The sequence below is a fragment of the Hyla sarda genome, chromosome 5 (genome assembly GCF_029499605.1).
Source record: "Hyla sarda isolate aHylSar1 chromosome 5, aHylSar1.hap1, whole genome shotgun sequence".
NCBI classification, from domain to species: Eukaryota; Metazoa; Chordata; class Amphibia; order Anura; family Hylidae; genus Hyla; species Hyla sarda.
Window position 1 is genome coordinate 30,620,171 of NC_079193.1, and position 15,493 is coordinate 30,635,663.

A 15,493-nucleotide genomic window follows, 5' to 3' on the forward strand; every position below is an offset into this window, starting at 1 on the left:
CCTATGGGCAGATATTCTGAGTACACTCCCCATCACGATTTTAGTAAGTGAGCCTCTATTACTATTTATAGTTTTTATTATTAGAGCTCCGATACACATTTATATATATTGTATACAGCTCCATTTTTGGTGGTTTTAGACGAGATCCGCCTGTTGTATCTAGGCAGCTCGTACAGGATCTATTCAGCGCTGGTGTTATCTTTCCATTTTGTTATACACGTTAAATGTGTATGACCTGCTTTAGTAACCATTCATTCAGGGGTCCTCCAGGAGATGCCAGGGCTCAAAAGCAATCGCCCCCATTATAATAGGCTTTGCACCCGCTAACTAACAGGGAATCCTGTGCAGCTTCCCCCAATCCCCAGGAGAACTAGCACCACTTTTAATTGGATACACACATGAATCTCTGCTGCATTGACAAACTCATCTCTACTACACCTGTATACCTTTTTGTTTCCCCATCTATGCTGCCGGATAGTTGGGGAATCACAGTTGCATAGGTGTTTTTTTTATTTTTTTTGGTTTGTGTATCTAATGTAATGCAGGGTTTCAGGTTTGCAAACAAATCACATCCATTTCTCAATCTCAGAACGACATCTGTTATATTAAATGATTTCATTACTTGTTTCTGAATGACTAAACCTAGGATTCTTGTTCTTGTTGAGTGCGGTGTATAGTAATGGGGTGAGGGTGCGATGAAAGGGCAGATGTTATTACCCTAGGGCAGTGATGGCGAACCTTTTTGAGCCCGAGTGCCCAAACCGTAATGCACGCCAACTTTTTTCCCCTCAAAGTGACAGCGCGGCAATTAAATCAGAATACTGAGGTTTAAGTATAGAAAAAACGACTCAAACAGTTACCATAACTAATTAACATCTTTTGTTTTAAAAGAAGAACACAACAGAGTTCAATGATCCAAACTTGTTTGTTTTTTATTGAAAAAACGTCAATTCTAGTAAAGAAAACACACTGGTGGTTGGTGGTGCATCACCTAAATAAGCTTTTGTTTTCGTTAATGTTATATTTTAAAGGAAAACTGTCAGCTTTCTCCCCCCGCACTAACCAGCTAACGCTGATCAGTTTGAGCTTTACCGTGTCCGGATCCGCTGCTGTTTCTGCCGTAATCTTCTATTTTCGCTCAGGCTCATCGTTACAGGAAAGGCAAACTAAGCAATTGCTTGGGGCCCCGAGCTGGCTGGGGGGCCCCGAGCAGAGTCGGTGCTTGCCCATCCTGTAGCGACGGGGCAATTCCCCCCCATCACTATTAACGACATCCCTGTGTCCCCAAAGATGTTTTCGGGACACAGGGATTCCCCCGTTAACTCTCTTTGACCCCGCATAAAGTTTAAAAATGCAGGGGCCACCGGGAGATCACTGACATCCCGTGCGTGCGCCCATAGCAACGGAGGTGCAGAAGACCGGAGCATCAAGGAGGAGAAAGACGTGCACTGGCCAGCTTGGTAAGTGACCAGCGGGGCGTCATCTTCGGTGTTCCGACCACCGCTTCTCCGCTCCCGGGAACTAATGCTATGGCCGTACCAGAGGAGCGGTGGTCGGAGCTCTGAAGTGGGGCAGTACACAGGCATACAGCCTCCAGCCATATACTGTATATGGCTGGAGGCTGTATGTCTGTGGGGAACACTGCCTACCTAATGTGGGGGGAACACTGCCTACCTAATGTGGGGAGAACTCTGCTGCACCTAATGTGGGGAGAACTCTGCCAGCCTAATGTGGGGGAACACTGCCAGCCTAATGTGGGGGAACACTGCCTGCCTAATGTGGGGAGAACTCTGCTGCACCCAATGTGGGGGGAACACTGCCAACCTAATGTGGGGAGAACTCTGCTGCACCTAATGTAGGGAGAACTCTGCTGCACCTAATGTGGGGGGAACTCTACTGCGCCTAATGTGGGGGGAACTCTGCCTACCTAATGTGGGGGGAACTCTGCCGCACCTAATGTGGGGAGACCTCTGCCGCACCTAATGTGGGGGAAACTCTGCCGCACCTAACGTGGGGGGGACTCAGCTGCACCTAACGTGGGGGGAACTGTGCTGCACCCAACGTGGGGGGAATTGTGCTGCACCTAACGTGGGGGGAACTGTGCTGCACCTAACGTGGGGGGAAGTGTGCTGCACCTAACGTGGGGGGAACTGTGCTGTACCTACTGTGGGGGCCTCGTATCGACGTTCGCTCACGTCGCGCTCCCAGAATTCAAGGGCCGGCGTTACTACGTCCTGATGCCAGCCCTAGAGCGTGACGTGCGTGAACATCAAGGGGGGGGGGGGGGGGGCCTCCATGTCCATTTTGCTTGGGGCCCCCAAATTCCTTCAAACGTCCCTGTTTTCGCTATATGCAAATGAGGTGCTAACTTGCACTGACTGGGCTTACTGGCACTCTGACGTCAGCATTTTTGGCTGCAGCGCCGCCCATCTCATCAATATTCCTTCCCTCTCTCTTCATTACAGAGCGGGGAGAAGAGGGAGAGGCGGAGGGAGGGGAGGAATATTGATGAGCTGGATGGAGCTGCGGCCAGAAACGCTGATGTCACAGTGCCAGTTAGCCCAGTCGGTGCCAGTTAGCACCTCATTTGCATATATTGAAAATAGAGGATTAAGGCCGAACGGCGCGGCGGATCTGGGTACGGTAAGGCTCAAACCGATCAGCGTCCCCCGCACTACCAGCCAGTACTGCTGATTAGTGCGGGGGGAGAAAGCGGACAGTTTTCCTAATAGTTTAGACATTTACGGATGCGGCAATTCCAAATATGTTTGTTTATTTTTGGTAACATTATTTTGTGGGTCGATTTAACCTTTTATTGGGGGGTGGGGGCTTTAAACATTATTTTACATTTTCTTTTTACATTTTTTTTCTTTTATACAAATTTATTTAATCCCCATAGGACAGAGTTTTCCAAACGGTGTGTCTCCAGTTGTTGCAATACTACAACTCCCAGCATGCCCGGAGAGCCAAAGGCTGTCCAGGCATGCTGGGAGTTGTAGTTTTGCAACAGCTGGAGGCGCCCTGTTAGGAAAAAAACTGCCACGGAGGCTGTTCTACTACCTGCACTGCAATCTATTCCTTGCAGACAGTGATCACTGTTGTGCCATAGGCACATCACTGATCAGTGTTATCGGCGCTCCATTACTACAGCATTATTGGAGCGCCGATGGGACAGGACGGAGGCAGGTAGGTAACCCGATCAGCTCCACTGAGCTACTGGCAGTCACTTCGGCATTTTAGACGCCGCAATCAACTTTGATTGCCACATCTAAAGTGTTAATGACGGACATCACTCGGATCGTGCCATAGGTTCACCATCACTGCCCTAGGGGCAAATTGCATTAACCCCTTGTGTTTGTGACGCCGGGGCGTGGTTATCCTCTACACCACCCGAGGTATGGCCACTGGTTCCTTGGCCAGGCGCAGGGCAAATAATCACTCCGATGCAAGGTTACGGAACAAAGGCAACTTTACTGAGGTAGAAAGATGGAATAGTCTTTACAGCTCAGTTAGGCCCAAGGAGATGACCATTGACTTAAGGAGACTTGCAGGCTTGCTGGGACTTGTAGTGGATATGGACTGAATTATGCAGACCCACGCTGATTTAAGCAGACTTGACTGACTTGACTATGACTGACAAGACTTCTCCCCTGTGGTTGCTTACAAGGCTTTGATGTTCACCTGTTGGGCACTTGGTGATGGAAGCGCGGGTGAAGGACACCAGACACTCTCAGGTCTTGACTGAACTGTAGCTCAGCAACAACTCAACTAAGCTAGCTCCTCCCTTGGTATAAGGGAATAATTTGGAGGGGTCCTATAGGTCACCACACAAGCCACCAGATCACTGACACCTTCCCTGGTTACAACATTTAAAGGCATGTGAACCTTAAAAAAGACAGATTAATAAATAACATAGGTCTCTTAACCATTAAGGGCACATATAATGAAGGTGGACTCAGGGGGGCTCTAAAATAAAGTCCGCCACACAGGACAGAAAGGGAACAGGAGAGCAACTCCTGTACTGGGCCACCACAGTAAGGTTTATGACAACAATACGTCACATACAGGGAAAGCTGGCATTTGGTGGGCCAGTCCGCTGATCAGTATAAGGGTATAACTCTATCATTGAGACATGTGACATCACTGGAGTATGGGGTATGTCATATGTTGTCACTACAGGTCGTACAACAGCAGCAGGAATAAAGGGAATCCATTCAGCACAAATCCAATTTGGTCCAAATGTCACAAGAAAATTCTAATTTGTTAGAATCTGAACTTTTGCAAGCCATACCCCCTACCACAAGCCACAGCCTTTGTATTTTTGGCATGCAATCTTGTTATCACCTGAGGTCAGGATATGAGGACAGGATATGAATATGAGGACTGGATATGAAGATTAGATATGAGGACTGGATATGAGGACAGGATATGAGGACTGGATATGAGGACAGGATATGAGGACGGGATATGAGGACAGGATATGAGGGATATGGGGACGGGATATGAGGACAGGAAATAAGGATGGGATATGAGGACGGGATATGAGGACAGGATATGAGAGATATGAGGACGGGATATGAGGATGGGATATGAGGACAGGATATGAGGACGGGATATGAGGGATATGGGGACGGGATATGAGGACAGGAAATAAGGATGGGATATGAGGACGGGATATGAGGACAGGATATGAGAGATATGAGGACGGGATATGAGGATGGGATATGAGGACAGGATATGAGAGATATGAGGACGGGATATGAGGATGGGATATGAGGACAGGAAATGAGGATGGGATATGAGGACGGGATATGAGGAGGGGATATGAGGACGGGATATGAGAGATATGGGGACGGGATATGAGGATGGGATATGAGGACAGGAAATGAGGACGGGATATGAGGACGGGAAATGAGGACGGGATATGAGGATGGGATATGGGACAGGATATGAGGACGGGATATGAGGTCGCGATAGGAGGACAGGATATGAATATGAGGACGGGATATGAGGTCAGGATATAAAGACGAGATATGAGGACGGAATATGAGGACAAGATATGAGATTGGGATGTGAGGACAAGATATGAGGTCAGGATATGAGATCTGGATATGAGGACGGGATATAACCTCGGGATATGAGGATGGAATATGAATATGGGATATGAGGTAGGGATTTGAGGAAAAGATATGAGGGATATGAGGTCAGGATAGAAGATAGGGATATGTGGACAAGAGCATGATTGTTGCTTTTCCTCTCCCACAAGGTTTATGTAGGAAGATCGTTGAACGCTGGGAACTCTGCTAGTATTTTAAAAATTATTTTCAGCCTTTGTTTTGTTTTTTGTTTTTTTAACCAGGTTACCATAGATCATTATATTAGAGACTCCATCGGTCATTTGGATTTTGTGGTTAAAATCAACAGCAGTAAGTGTTCAATTTCCCCACAGAAACACAGGAGAAATGAAGCATTACACAATGAATAAGAATAAGAAGAAAAAAAAAAACTCATCCCATAAATAAATCCCATAAATAAAATCCCATAAATTAAAAAATAAATAATAATTATAATAATTAATTCTAAAATCTAAGGTTAATCGTTGGAAAATTCTCCCAAAACACCTTATATTCTTAAGGCAGTGTTTCCCAACCAGGGTGCCTCCAGCTGTTGCAAAACTACAACTTCCAGCATGCCCGCAAAGCCTTTGGCTGGAAGTTGCAGTTTTGCAACAGCTGGAGGCACACTGTTTGGGAAACACTGCTCTAATAGGCCAGTCCTCAATAACCATACATTGTAAGTCAGAATCCATTTCTTACAGCGTGCACAGAGATTTTCAAAGGATTTTTTCTAATAATTTCCAATTGCTATGAAAAATTTTACTCAGCGTGTTTATATTAGGATTAAAATTGTACAATGGTTAGAAAACTCCCACACTGAACGTGTGACAAAAACTTCACTGCGATCGCCCCCGCACAACGGATTAGTAAAAGCAAGGAGGTTGAGATGGCATTAACAGCAGCCGTGACATTTACTAAAGGCGAAAAATAAAGAAAAAGGTTTAAGGCCCCCAAAGATTATGCGATATAATAATACATACTAAATGGAACATACCTCTAATAACTGAGGGTCCGGACATCTCATGGACCCTGCAGCTTCATCTCCCCAGTAATGGCGGTGGGCATGGCTTCATTGGGAATTTCTACATGTGACAAATTATTCTTTTCTGTTGCTTTATCGTTCCGTTCCAATGAAAGTTACTGGTCCTGTTTTTTGTCTTATCGTACTTAAAGGGGTACTCCGCCCCTAGACATCTTATCCCCTATCCAAAGGATAGGGGATAAGATGTCTGATCATGGGGTCCCACCTGCAATCTCCCTGCAGCACCCGACGTACGTTTAGAATGCCGGCTAGGGCGCTGGAGGCTCGTGACGTCACGGCCACGCCCCCTCAATGCAAGTCTATGGGAGGGGGCGTGGTGGACATCATGCCCCTCCCATAGACTTGCATTGAAAGGGGGCGTGATGTCACAAGGGGGGTGTGGCCGTGACATCACAAGGCTCCAGCGCCCTAGCCAGCATTCTAAACGTATGCCGGGTGCTGCAGGGAGATTGCGAGTTGGCCCCAGTGGCGGGACCCCCGCGATCAGACATCTTATCCCCTATCCTTTGGAGCTACTCGGCAGAAGCAGGCGCAAAATTTAGCGCTTTACTGTTCTTGGGTATCTCTGGCAATCCCATTCTGGAGATCGTGGTGGGTGGTCCCAGAGGGCGGACCTTCCGCGGTCAGATACTTATTCTGCAGATAGGGGATACGTTTTTAATACCACAGAGTACTATTTTAAAGAGGTACTCCACTGCTCAGCATTTGGAACAAACTGTTCCGAACCCTGGAGCCGGGAGCTCGTGATGTCATAACCCCGTCCCCTCATGACATCACGCCCCGTCCCCTCAATGCAAGTCAATGGGAGGGGGAGGGGCCTGACCTCATGAGGGGGCGGGGCTATAACATAACGAGCTCCAGCATTCGGAACAGTTTGTACCAAACTTTGAGCAGCGGAGTACCCCTTTAAGGCTATGTTCACACAATGGAATTTCCATGCGGTTGCTATAGGCAACCGCACCACCCGGCTTTTACACAACTTTTGGTAAATTTCCCCCATTATTTTTAGAAATTACATTTGATCCCATTTATATCCACATTATATATTTTCCCCGGTAGGCGGCTAGGCACAGGTATAAAGACCTACTTGCCACCGATTAAATCTCCCCCCAACCATCGGGCCCAAGTCTATCCCCCTGGATACATTTCAGGCATTTCTTCTCTTTCAGATCTCTGCCTTAAAGGGGTTATTCATATCAACTGGCTCCAGAAAGTTAAACAGATTTGTAAATTACTTCTATGAAAAAAATCTTAATTCTTTCAACAATTATCAGCTTCTGAAGTTGAGTTGTTGTTTTCTGTCTGGCAACAGTGCTCCCTGCTGACATCTCTGCTTGTCTCGGGAACTGCACAGAGTAGAAGAGGTTTGCTATGGGGATTTGCTTCTAAACTGGGCGGTTCCCGAGACAGGTGTCATCAGAGAGCACTAAGACAGAAAAGAACAACTCAACTTCAGCAGCTCATAAGTACTGAAAGGATTAAGATTTTTTAATAGAAGTAATTTACAAATCTGTTTAACTTTCTGGAGCCAGTTGATATATATAAAAAAGTTTTTTCCTAGATAACCCCTTTAACATTTGTACAATACATACAAGCAGAGATATATATATAAAACATATAGCAACAGAAAGTTGTCAGGCTTTGATTAGAAGATAAAAAAAAATTTAAAACAACTACTGTATATCCTTTTAGTATGTTTTTTAAATCTATTTAGCAAGTTTTTGTAGTTTTTGTTTATAACATTTTGGGCTAAAATGGATTGATTTCTCTACTTTTTATTGCATATTTTTTCTGGGGTATTGTTGTGGCTAAACAATGTCTGTTCTGACCTTTTTTTTATTTTTTTATACATTTGTTCACCATGTGGGATAAGTAATGTTTCCATAGTTTGGACATATCGACATGCAGCAAAGTCAACTGCAAAAATTTTTTGTAGTTTAGTTTTTATAGTACAAAAAAAAATGTAAAAGTGGGTGGGGGGGCTCATTAAAATTTTTTACAATGGATGATTATTTTATGTTTCTTACTTTTCTTTTTTTGCTCCGCCCCCAGGGATCTCCTGTACAGTACACTGCAATACTATATTGCAGTGTACTTTCAATTTCACATTCTCTTATGACATATGACAAGGTGTAATAGGAGTACAGTACAGTCTCATTTGGCACCATGCAACCAGCCAGCCCATCAGAGACAACACACATACAGCCTCAGGCATTTTACCACCTAGATGCCATGGTTACTCTTGACCACAGCAACTAATGGCCTAAAAACAACCAGCATTAGAGCTATCTCCTTTGACTGTCTGGGCATGCTGGGAGTTGTAGTGTTGCAACAGCTGGAGACACAATCTTTGTAAAACACTGTGTTCTAAAGGAGCCTGGCTATTTAAATCAGTCTTTGTTCTTGTTTTTTTCTTTTAATTTCCTATTGGTATTGGTGGCCATATTGGATGCAGGACATTTTATGTTTGCAGCAGGATATGTGTGCTTTTTGGCAGATAAAACTAATGAGACTTGATTTATAGAGAAATGTCATACATTACAGTCTCCCGGAAGTCCTTGTAGTGTATAGTGTTGTTGTCCTGCTTTATCTACAGTGGCAAATCTGTGGGTGAAGTATCTGAACCTTAAAGGGGTACTCCAGTGGAAAATATATATATTTGTTTTATCAACTGGTGCCAGAAAGTTAAATAGATCTGTAAATTACTTTTATTTAAAAAAATAATCCTTCCAGTACTTATCAGCTGCTGTATTCTCCAGAGGAAGTAATTTTCTTTTTGAATTTCCTTTCTGTCTGACCACAGTGCTCTCTGCTGACACCTCTGTCCATGTCAGGAACTGTCCAGAGCAGGAGAGGTTTGCTATGGGGATTTGCTCCTGCTCTGGACAGTTCCTGATATGGACAGAGGTGTCAGCAGAGAGCACTGTGGTCAGACTGAAAAGAAATTCAAAAAGAAAAGAACTTCCTCTGGAGCATACAGCAGCTGATAAGTACTGGAAGGATTAAGATTTTTAAATAGAAGTAATTCACAAATCACCCAAAAAAATGTTTTCTAGTGAAGTGCAGTACCCCTTTAAGGACAGTGTTTTGCAAACACTGTGCCTCCAGCTGTTGCAAAACTACAACTCCCATGCCAAGTTTTGCAACAGCTGGAGGCACACTGTTAGGAAAACAGTGCCTTAGGATAAGCAGATAATTTGAAGGCGAATTTAGAGCCGTTGCTCTATTCATACTCTATGGGAGCTGCTGTACTCGGCTATCTTTGGCAACTCAATAGACAGTGAATGGAGCGGCAGTGCTCATGTGCGACTCTCAACTCTCTTCAACACTTGGGTTCCCATTTTTGAGATCATGAGGGATCCCACCATTCAGACCCCCAATGGTCTGCCACTTATACCCTATCATTTGGATTGGGGATAAGTGATTTTATGCAAAATACCCCTTAAAGGGTACTCCAGTGGAAAACTATTTTTTTTTTTTTTTAATCAACTTGTGCCAGAAGGTTTAATAGATTTGTAAATTAGTTCTATTAAAAAGTCTTAATCCTTCCAGTATTGATCAGCTGCTGTATACTACAGAGGAAGTTTTTTCAGTCTAACCACAGTGCTCTCTGCTGACACCTCTGTTCACGTCAGGAACTGTCCAGAGCAGGATAGGTTTGCTATGGGGAATTGTTCCTGCTCTGGACAGTTCCTGATGTGAACAGAGGTGTCAGCAGAGAGCACTGTGGTCAGACAGAAAGGAAATTAAAAAAGAAAAGAACTTCCTGTGGAGCATACAGCAGCTGATAAGTACTGAAAGGATTAAGATTTTTCTGACACCAGTTGATTTAAAAAAATAAAAAAAAATAGTTTCCCACCGGAGTACCCCTTTAAGGTAGCATTAACATTCAATGCTGTGGAGACAATCCACAGTGTCCAATGTTCTAGAAGAACATAGGATCTGCTAGCTAAAATCCATTATATCTGATCTTCATCTCCCCTTCATGTGACGTTAAAGCATTTTATGAACTCCGCTGATATTAATATAGCATGTATGGAGAGTTTTCTGACATGTCCATAAGATGAAATTAAAAATAGTTCTTCCTCAGAGGAACAAGAGCTTGCTCGCTGGTGCCACCTATTGAAAGTTGCATCTCTGTAAGTAAATGCTTGGTTCCTTTAAGAAGCCTTCAAACATGACTGGGGATTGTAAACCAAGCCAGGAAGGGTTCTGGAAGAAAGAGTTACCCATAGGAAGACCTATGTTTTTGGGGGGTTTTGATTCTTGGCATTGCAGAGTCATGTACCCGCTGGCTGGCAAAGAGGTCTTTGTTGTGGAACAGTAGAGGAAAAGTTTCTCCTTTAAGAGACTACCCAAAGGCTCCACTGGGGAAAAATATGCAAAGTATCTTTCCACCGAAGGAAGAGAGATTGCTCTCAGGTGCCACCTATTAAAGGTAGCGCCTCTGCAAGTAAATGCTTGTTTTTTAAGAAGCCTTTAAACATGACTGGGGATTGTTAGCCAAGCCTGAACATGTTCCAGAAGGAAGAATAAACCATGTGCAGACAGGTGTTTAGGGGTTCTTGCCGCTTGTCAATTCAGAGCCAAGTACTGGCTGGCTTGCAGAGAGGCCTTTGTTGTGGGATGGAAGGGGAAATGATTCTCCCTAAAGAGAAAACCCAAAGGTTCCACTGGGAAAAAAACATAGAATAGTAGATTTCCCCCAGAAGGAACGGAGATTCCTCTCTGATGCCACCTATTTAAGGTAGCATATCTGAAAGTAAAGGCTTGATTCCTTTAAGAAGACTTCAAACATGACTGGGGATTGTTAGCCAAGCCAGAACGTGTTCCAGAAGAAAAAGCAGGTGTGCATAGATGTTTTGGGGTTCTCTTGTCAATACAGAACCAAACTAACTTGCAGAGAGTCCTTTGTTGTGGGACAAAACTGGCAAAAAAATATGCAAAGTAGATTTAGTGTTTATTAAAACTGAACGTCAGTGTCGTACATAATCCTGTCTGGATTTCTCGCGGTGGAGATAGCTTCTGTAATTTTAAGCTGAAATTTCCGAAAGTATTTTCATGGGAATTTAAATGGCCAAAACACACACAGTGATTAAAAAATGAACAATACCATGGAAACAACCGGATCTAGTAAATAATGTGTTCTAATATAGATTTCTAGGCAGGGCTGTTTGGTAGGAATTGTCTGAATTAGGCAACGCTATCATTCCATTAGGGCATTTGAGGCCGCAGAATAGATAGGGACCTCCTGTATTGGCTGTCCGGGCATGCTGGGAGTTGTATTTTTGCAGCAGCTGGAGGCTCCCTGGTTGAGAAACACTGAGTAAACAAGATGTAAATGAGGGTGAGGGTGTAATCATTTACTATTTGCAAAGCCGCTTCATCTTTTATTTTAGATAAAGTACTTCAGTAGTTCTTAGCACACATGATGACTGTCGGACACTGCTCTGCTGGGTTCTGCTGCCAGTTTGGGCACAACACATAACTTTGTAATGTTACACTCCCTTCCCCTCGTCGGGAACGCTTCAGTGTGCAGTATGTTGTTGTCCCTGATTGCCTGAGGCACACATACCTCCCTCATCAATATTCACTGCTTCTCTAACCATGTGACCCTTCTCAGCTCTCTCAAGGTAGCTTCTCCGGCAGCTTACACAGGAAATTAGCGCAAGGGTTGATCGTGTGTGGGTGTTTTTTTTCCTCATTCAGCTGGATTTTCAAAAGGCTTGTGGAGTCATGTGTGTGTATATATATATATATATATATATATATATAATTTAAGATCTTTACCACTTTTGGCTGGATATATCCTTCGAGTATCTTACTTTAACATGAGCTATTCAGAGCAGGAAAGGTTTGCTATGGGGATTTTCTCCTGCTCTGGACAATTCCTGACACAGACAGAGGTGGCAGCAGAGAGCACAGAGTAGAAAGAACTACACAACTTTCTCTGGATCATACAGCAGCTGATAAGTACTGAAAGGATTAAGATTTTTAAATAGAAGTAATTTACAAATCTGTTTAACTTTCTGGCACCAGTTTATTTGAAAAAAAAAATTTCCTCCGGAGTACCCCTTTAAATGTTAAGTTAACGTTTGCTACATGTGTATGTTTGCCAGGATGAAGGAGGCCCCAGATGTGTTTTCTGTCCCAGTGGAATTAGTTATACAGATCTGTTTTCTCCGGGTCATGGGTGGTTTAACCAATCCTTTCTTGGCATCTGTGGGGGTAAATCAGGGCTAAAGTCCTGAAGGAATGCATGGGAACAGAGTTCCTGCACTTTTTCCACAGCAGGAGCACTGTTCCCAGTAGCAGGAGTCCTGCAGGACCAGCCTTTGTGTTGAAAAAATCTTGAGTTACCACACTTTTTTTTTCGCCAGGACTTGACCCCTGGGGTAAATCCTTATGACCTATCCTATTAATTCTTTAAAACATTATAGTAGGTACCGTAAATTCCTTGCATTATAGAGACATGTTACTGCTTTAGGGGCTGGGAGATTATTTTGTTAGTTCTTCTTTAAAAAAAAAAAAAAAAAATTACCTACAAACCTGTGTGAGGAATAGTGTTGCTCGCGAATATTCGCAATTCGAATATTATTCGCGAATATCGCATATTCGCGAATTCGCGAATTTCGCGAATATAGCGCTATATATTCGTAATTACGAATATTCTTTTTTTTTTTTTTTTTTTTTTTTTTTTTTTCTTCACAGTACACATCACAGTGATCACCCCTCTCTGCTTCCAGCTTGTGTGGTGTAAAGAAGGCTGTAATACTACTGTGTGAGACTGGCGTGCGGAAATTCGCATATGCGAAAATTAGCATATGCTAATTTTCGCATATGCGAATTTCCACTTATGCTAATTTTCGCATGCGCGTATTTTCGCATACGCGAAAATAAAACGAGAATATAACAAATATGCGAATATTCGCGAATATATGACGAATATTCGTCCATATATTCGCGAATATTCGCGAATTCGAATATGGCCTATGCCGCTCAACACTAGTGAGGAACAGGGCAATGTCCCCAACACTGAGGATCTGCCTGTTCATATAGTGCACACATAGGAAATCAAGTCTTATTGTTAGGCCATTGGGATGTCGGTCTTCCGTAATTTTCCAGCCATTCTTCATCTCCATTCCCCTGTGAGCGTCCATCGTGCCTCCATTCGTTATTTGGCCTGATATTTGATAGAAAATGAAGGAGTTCCCTGTCTGTATCTTCACAGGACTGTACTAAAGAATAATGACTTAAGATCGAGACAGGAGTTAACCACTCACCTCACCAATCAGTGGCCTTCCCCAGGAGCTCTGGATGTTAAAGCTGTGGCCCTGGAGACTTTGCTTTACCAAAAGCACAATGAACAGTGGGATGAGTAAGTGTAATATGTCATTGTTATCCCAACCTATATAGTGCTCCCTGCAGAGCGATCGATGGCCACCTCCTTAGATAGCACTTACCAAGACATATGACGGCCAGAGGCCCTTAAAGTGCTTTCAACATAAGACATTTATTGGGTTAATTTAATAATATTCATGTCAATGGTTCTTCCTGGGAGCGTCTGATTCTAGTTTATATGGCTTTACAAGAAGTACAGTTAAAGGGGTACTCCGCCCCTAGACATCTTATCCCCTATCCAAAGGATAGGGGATGAGATGTCTGATCGCGGGGGGGGGGGGGGGGGGGGTCCCGCTGCTGGTGACATCTGGTGCATGGAGCGAACTTTTGCTCTGGGCCAAATGACTGGCGATGCGGGGCGGAGGCTCATGATGTCATGGTCACGCCCTGCTTGTGATGTCACGGCCACGCCCCCTCAATGCAAGTTTATGGGAGGGGGCCTGACGGCCGTCAGGCCCCCTCCCATAGACTTGCATTGAGGGGGGGCGTGGCCGTGACGTCACAAGCAGGGCGCAGCCGTGATGTCACGAGCCTCCGGATCTGCACCCGACGGTCTAAAAGAACGCAGAGTGCTGCGGAGAGATAGTGTGGTTCCCCAGCGGCGAGACCCCCCTGCGATCAGACATCTTATCCCATATCCTTTGGATAGAGGATAAGATGTCTAAGGGTGGAGTACCCCTTTAAAGTGCAAGTCCAAAGTTTCACGTGTGCACAAGTTTCATCTCCGGCACGGGAGAAGCAGGACATGCCGGGCGTTACAGTTGCGACAAATCCTTACCCTACATAGCGAAGTTACAGGCACGAGTCCCGTTCATTAGAAAAGAACTTGCACAGAATTGCTGAATGGGATACAGTACCCTCAGCAACTCGACCACCCAGCATGGCCTGCTTTTGCCCACATTGGAGAAGAAGATGAAGTGGGCCTGAAACTTTGGACTTGCACTTTAAAGGAAGACTCCGTGTAAATATTGATACATTGTGTTATGTCTAGTGCAGCCATGACACAAGGCTCTGCCCTTGCAGACCCTGCACTAGGCATAACACAATGTATCAGTTTTCTTCCATTGGTTCCCACTGGGAACCATCGTTCGTTCAGCTGATCATTGACCTATATAAACAATTCCCTGATTGACCGAAAAACACGCAACCAATTGTTTGCCAACCGATCCAACTTTTTTTAAATGTTTGGTTGACAGAATAGGTGCATCCAAAAAATTGCAAACTGTAGGGTGCCGATTGACCGATTCCTCCCCATGTACATAGTACAGAATATTATTTCTGTACATACAGTACTGTGTGAATGTATTAGGCTATGTTCACCTTAGCGTTGTGAAGCTCCATTACAGCAGCTGACAAAGGGTCTGGGATAGAGGTCGTGACAGCGGGAATTATCGAAACCGGGCAGGTCCCATTCACGTTAGATGCCAATTATTTTACATGATTTTAGCGGAGAAAAAAAACTGACATACAGGGTCTTTTCTCCGCTAAAGTCCCATCATTATAACGAAATCAGCAATCGGAGCTCCGAAACACTGATATGAACCCAGCCATGGGCAGGTGTGGGGAAAAAATACTACAAAATAAGATTGCTTTAAAAATAGAAATGTTAACAATTATTTGTTATCAATTACCAAAATGCAAATAAACATAAGAGAAATCTAAATGAAATCAGTATTTCATGTGTGACCACCCCTTGCCTTCAAAACAGCATCAAATCTTCTAGACATTTTTACTACAGTAAGTTTGTAGGATTATAGTCAGGCGTGTGATTAAGCATCTGTACCAAAACAGGTCATTTTGATCATCATATTTATATGAAGTCATCAGCTGAAACAGAAACAGCTGTGAAACTGAAACAGCTTAAAACTGGGTAAGAAACAGCCAAACTCTGTTATTAAAGTGAGGTTGTGGAAAACAGTTTGTCTCAGGTCAT

At 44.0% G+C, this 15,493-nt stretch overlaps 1 protein-coding gene across 4 annotated transcripts in view; it reads left to right on the forward strand.

The window, feature by feature from the left end:
- The window catches only part of RUNDC3B (RUN domain containing 3B), a 238,260-nt gene that overhangs the window by 164,796 nt on the left and 57,971 nt on the right, over window positions 1-15,493 (forward strand). For 3 of the 4 annotated variants that reach the window (XM_056519126.1, XM_056519130.1, XM_056519129.1), the window contains exon 9: window positions 13,391-13,537. The exons of the other annotated variant lie outside the window; for it this stretch is intronic. In XM_056519126.1, coding sequence (XP_056375101.1) covers window positions 13,391-13,537 — 147 coding nt within the window. The remainder of the gene's footprint in view (window positions 1-13,390; window positions 13,538-15,493) is intronic. 4 annotated transcript variants of the gene reach the window in all.